Raw genomic sequence first — 6,000 nt, forward strand, 5'->3', positions numbered from 1 at the left:
GTAGACTCTGGCAGTTGATGATGGACAGGGAGGCCTGGTGTGCTGCAGTTCATGGGGTTGCCAAGAGTCAGACACGACTGAGTGACTGAACTGGAACTAGAAGCAATGTGCTAGAATAAATGCAAATAAAACTACTGGCTCTCACACCAGTCTAACTGCACACAGTCTTTAAGAAATCAGAGAGGAAGGGAAAAGCGGGCACTGAAATTCTCCTTTCTGTCTTGTCTAGCTTCTGAAGCAGGGCAGTTGGGACCCTTCACACAGTGGTATATTGGAGATTCCATTGTAACTCTGATGGATATAGACAATCAAGGAAAATACCCCTCTATTCTTGGAGGCAGGTCACTGGGCTTTCACTTCTCTTAGCGGGTGTGGATTGCCTCATTGAACCAGGAGAGTACCGACAGGTGATGGATGCTTCCACCCACATCAGGCTTCTTACAGATGCAATTTTTTCAGCTGATGTTTAATCAAGTGGAAATTAAATTAACCAAATGTGTTCTTGGATGGTGTGTGGGTGTCTTTCTACTCTTTCTTCATGTAATTCTACTAACATGCTCTAAGGACTATCTCTTGTTGGATTTATGGGTATCTCTTTGGGGCACAGAATAAACAACTTCACAGCTTCCAGTTTTTTAGATTAGTCAGCAAACTTGCTTTCATGGAAATTATAGCCTGTTCTCTTAAATGAAGAGCTTGGTTCAAAGACATAGCCAAGTTTTAAATGTTAGAAATGCCTACAACTGAAGGGAAACAAACATGCCGAGGGTTTGATAGACTGTCGTATAATGTTATTTTCATGTAATTGATCCTTTGAAAGTTGTATTTCTAAGCATAGTCTACTTCTCCAAGTTGCTTATATGAAAATGACATAAACCTTGATAGAGATAGCTAGTTATTTGTTATAATAAAAACACAATAGATAAATCTCCTAAAATTATGTGTTCCAAAGCAGATGATGGGTGAAATCTGTTGACAGACACATAAACACATGATCGCCGGGGGTTTTGAGAACAGAGCTGTGTGAGAAGGGACCTTCTTGTTGTCTCAGTTGGTGCGGTGAGGGGTTGTGGTGAAACAGCTCTTCCTCTCTGAGAATAGCACCATCTTCTTGTTTCATTCTCACACCTGCTTCGCCAGAGCCAGTATTTTCCCTCATAAAACAGAGTGGAAGGTGCTCCTCAGGAGAGAACCCCTCCCTGAAAAATGTGAACAATCAACCAGCAGCTGAGGTTGGACCTCGCCTCCACCAGAAAAGTATACCGAACCAGGGAGAGGACATCTCCAAACATAATGACCTGTCTTCTTTTGTTCTGAATCTTCTCCCTCTTCTTCATGAATGGAATTCATTCATTCTTGCTCTAGAGTATCATAAAGGTCCTAGCAGCCATTGAACTCGGTAGATGAATTTTCTGTTTCACCCAAGGTCCCATGAGCACCATGGGTCTCCGGCTCTGTCTTTGTTCCCGACAGTGGACTGGAGGTAAGCGGCTCAGATGCAGAAAGGATTGCACCCAGCTTTATGTTATGCTGGTGAGGCAACCGCCATTCATCTCCAATTTCACTCTGCTCATAGTAAATTTACAAGCACCGAAGAACTGATGCTTTTGAACTGTGGTATTGGGGAAGACTCTTGAGAGTCCCTTGGACTACAGGGAGATCCAACCAGTCCATCCTAAAGGAAATCAGTCCTAAATATTCATTGGAAGGACTGATGCTAAAGCTGAAACTCCAATACTTTGGCCACCTGATGTGAAGAACTGACTCATTGGAAAAGATCCTGATGCTGGGAAAGATTGAAGGTGGGAGGAGAAGGGAACAACAGAGGATGAGATAGTTGGATGGCATCACCGACTCAATGGACATAAGTTTGAGTAAACTCCAGGAGTTGCTGATGGACAGGGAGGCCTGGCATGCTGCAGTCCATGGGTTCACAAAGAGTCAGATATGACTGAGTGACTGAACTGAATTGTGACTCAGAGCTCAAGCACCTGAAATTTGAATCAAAATCTGAGCCTGTAGTTTGTAATCCTGTTATCAAAGACTTGGGTACCTATTTCTTGATTATTATTGTTTTATTTAAAAAAATTTTCAGCTACACAGGGCAGCATGCGGGATCTTAGTTCCCTGACCAATGATGGAACCCCTGCTCCCCGCAGTGGAGTGCAGAGTCTTAACCCCTGACCACCAGGGAAGTCCCGGGTACCTATTTCTTTGCTTGTCTTAACACTTGCACTCCGGGACTGGTATTGATTCTGGGAACACCTTGATCTTAAACTTGGGAGTTCTGAGTTGCTGATGTCCTAGAAACACTCAGGCCCCATGCAGAGGTGAAGGCCATCAGTCCTCTGAGGGAGCCTTAGAGCAGGACAACGACCTGCAGTTGAGACAAAATGACAGATGCCAAGTGGCCTGTTCTGCCAGAGTGCTTCCACTTTGATGGGATAAAGTGCTGTGTGAATGCAGGGTATTATCAAATGTCAGGCATTACATCAGGTAAACCCAGATTGGTCCTTTAGTTTCCCAGAATACTGGGAAATAAAATACCATTCTACAAATTTCATACTTAGTCATGCCTAAAATCTCATTTAGCAAAATCATTCACTATCCATTTGCTTCAGGTTATCTCTGAAACTACAAAGTGAATATAGTGAATCACCGTTAATTCAGGCTCCAATAATTGAGCTCATTTAGATAGGGTTTGAGTGACAGTTTACTTTTGTTTCATCTATACTAAAACAAGTGGGACAAATCAGTAATCTGAAGAAGATGGTGAAGGCTGAGCCCACCTATATTCATATGTGCTTTGCAGGTGCTTGGTGATATCTATTAATATTTGCACGCAAATGTAATTATTTATGCCAGTCATAAACAGTTCCTGCATATAAAACAATCCCAGGTCAACAGTTAGTTGAAAATGCTTTCATTGCATAACTGGAAAACAAATTATTTTGTTTTTAGATATTTAAAGATAGTGAGGTGTTCCTATATGTAAATCCTCTCCAGGTAGGATTTTTAAATAGAAATTGAATAGAATTATGCTCCAAAATAATGTTTTATAAAGCAGATTTCCCAAGATACTTATGATATAAAATTTTAAGTATTCTGTTTCAAAAACTGTGCATGCTTCTAGAGGTAGGCTAGGTAGACACTGAAAGCAAGAACTTCTCTTTCATAGCAATAGTTAGGATTTCATTTCTAGGAACCAGAGATTGAGACTTTTTGAGCTGCAAAGTTAGACATGGCCTAATTTACAATACCAACCGTGTCATTTTGTTACATTATCTGACTGTGCCCTGCTGTTAACTTGATTCTGATCTAGTAGGATTTCTGCAGTTTTAAGGCTTGAAACATTAACTGTTATTGTTGTTTAGTTGCTAAGTTGTATCTGACTCTTTTGTGACCCCATGGACTGTAGCTCACCACATTCCTCTGTCCATGGGATTTTCCAGGCAAGAGTACTGGGAGCGGGTTGCTGTTTCCTCCTCTAGGGCATCTTCACGACCCAGGGATGGATCCCACCTCTCCTTCACTGACAGGTGGATTCTCTACCTCTGAGCCACTAGGGGAAGTCTGAAGCATTAACTAGTCTTAAAAGAATTCATCCAGCTTTTCTAGTTCCATTTTAAAGCATTTCCAGAATATATTTCTTTTTACTAACAAACATGTTACGTATCATGCTTCTTCAGGTTTACTTCCCTGATGGTGCTTCTGAAGTATTTAAAAATTTACCTGAGTGATGTTTCAGTTACAGTGATGAAATTTCTTTAAAAATGATGAGGCCTGTTCAGATTGTACTCTCTTGTGCTTTTAAAGGAACAAAACTCAGTTACCCATAAACACCATTTTTTTTTTTGACAGCCAAGAACGAGAGTTTGAAAATGTGATGTTAATATTCCATTTCCTGCAGGGTTGGATTACTGCCACCTAATGGGCCAAGCAAGTTCCCAGAATGCCCATCCTCTGAGGGATGCTTCTAAGACTATGGGGAATATTATTACTCTCTGGGCTGGTATTAAGGAACAGGGGAGGTTAAGGGTGGGGGAGAGAGACAGAACCTAGAGGTTGGTTACTACTCTGTGTTTCTTTGCTCTTAACTCTATTGCCTGTTATAGGAAGCTCAGGGCCAAGCATGAAACACTAACACATATCCTCACCAAATTGAGAGGCTGGACAAGTTTGCCTTTAGCAGCTCCCCTGTGGCTAGTCCCCTGCACCTGTTACTGAGCCCTAGGCATCATATACTCCTGGGTACTCAAAGATCCTGGGAAGTACTCCACTCTCTAGTTTTATCCCTATCTAAGTGTTTGGTCTAGCCTCCCCCTCACTAAAAAGTTTTTCACCTGTTCTTTTATGCTATAAATTTCTCTACCTTAAAGTATTAATAACAACCACCAGTAAGAGCATACGAAGTAAATTCTGGAGGAGCACTGTCCCATAGAACTTTCTGTGATGATGGCAGTGTCCTGTATTGTATTCTCTGAGATGTCAGCCACTAGTCACAGATGACTAGTGTGACTGAGAAACTGAATTTTTCATTATGTTTAATTTCAATTGATTTAAAACACTGTATTTGGCTACTGAATTGGATAGCACTGCTCTAGAGATATTTATCTTATTGCAAGAAATGATGGTTGTGATTTCTATCTTAATGCAAGAAATGATGGTCATGGGGGAACTATAGCTGGCCAGTGGGCAGGCAGGCCCTTGCAGACGCCCCATTTCAGGGTCAGAGGGGAAAGGCAAGCCAGGCTCCCCTGACTGATTTGCCTGTTCTTGACTGATGGCCAGTTGCAAAGCAAACTCAATAGAAAAGATTTCAGGGAGATGTAAACTGCTCTACAATGACCCACATGTTTTGACACCATTTCCTTCTTTCCCCTTGCCCTTTATCCCTCTCAGGTTTCAAAAGAAGACTTTTTGAACTATTATGCTGGTGTTAGTGCTTCTATTGACACCGATGCCTATTTCATTTTAATGATGAGAGAATCCTGGAGATTATGACTTTTGTCTATTAATTCTTTAGCAAATCAGGGACTTTCAGAGAATGGAATGAGTTTGAAAGAAGTCCAATGCTGTAGATTTTGATAAACTGAAGTTTCTGGGAGATCTGGAAGTTTAAAAGCAATAGATCTTCAGTCATCTTATTTCTTTACCTGGAACATGTTCATTTCCTTAAATGCCTGAGGATATACTTTCAAATCAGAAATAAAGGAAAGAAAGAAGGAAGAAAGAAAACTGCGAAGTGAGACCGAGAGGAGTTTCGTAGTGAAATAATGCCCTTGTTATAGTTGTGCCTCTTCTAGATGTAAATGTAGTTGCTTGTCTACACCTTCACTTTATCTGCCGTCTTTGGAGTCTGTAGTAGGAGGTGATAATAAAAGAATTGGAGGAATATCTATCTGTGTAAAATTTCCTGAGCTTACTCATCTTAATATTTCTCTTGGTGACTACTTTACAAATAAAATTTATTTTATTCTGAAATTCAAGGGCTTTTGGGGGGGCTATTTTAATACTTTAATTGGGGATTTAAATTCAGCAAATTGCCACACTTGCATGAACAGAGGACCTAAACACCTCTTGTGACCAAAGGAAGGTAAGTTGAACTGGCTCACCTGACTGAAGGTGGAGCTTCCTGGAGTGACTCACTTCCTGGATCAGCCTGTTAGGTTGAGAGAGATGAAAAGGGAAAGAGAAGTGCCTTTTAGAAGCCAGGCAGGCTTTCTGGGACTTTGGGGCAAACTGGGGAGGGAGGACTTTGAAACTGTTTTGGGAATTCATCTTTTTTGGTTGTTATTGTTAAATATTTATTTATTTATTTGGCTGTGGTGGGTTTTAGTTGCTGCATGTGGGATCATCAACATTTGTTGCAGCATGCAAACTCTGTTATGGCATGTGGGATCTAGTTCCGTGACCAAGGATTGAACCCAGGCCTCCTGCATTGGGAGTACGGAATCTTAGCCACTGAACCACCAAGGAAGTCCCTGGAATTCATCTTTC

General features: G+C 41.2%; 1 protein-coding gene across 3 annotated transcripts in view; it reads left to right on the forward strand.

Moving 5' to 3' along the window:
* The window catches only part of CAPSL (calcyphosine like), a 35,134-nt gene extending 29,735 nt beyond the window's left edge, over positions 1–5,399 (forward strand). The window contains exon 5 of one of the 3 annotated variants that reach the window (XM_061393739.1): positions 4,903–5,399. In XM_061393739.1, the coding sequence (XP_061249723.1) occupies positions 4,903–5,004 (102 nt within the window). In that variant the 3' untranslated portion in view covers positions 5,005–5,399. Of the gene's footprint in view, positions 1–1,426 lie in introns of all 3 variants that reach the window. The other 2 variants (XM_061393737.1, XM_061393738.1) reach the window with 2 other exon arrangements.
* Positions 5,400–6,000: the final 601 nt, after the last annotated feature.

This window comes from Bos javanicus, chromosome 20 (genome assembly GCF_032452875.1).
Source record: "Bos javanicus breed banteng chromosome 20, ARS-OSU_banteng_1.0, whole genome shotgun sequence".
In the NCBI taxonomy this organism is placed as follows: Eukaryota; Metazoa; Chordata; class Mammalia; order Artiodactyla; family Bovidae; genus Bos; species Bos javanicus.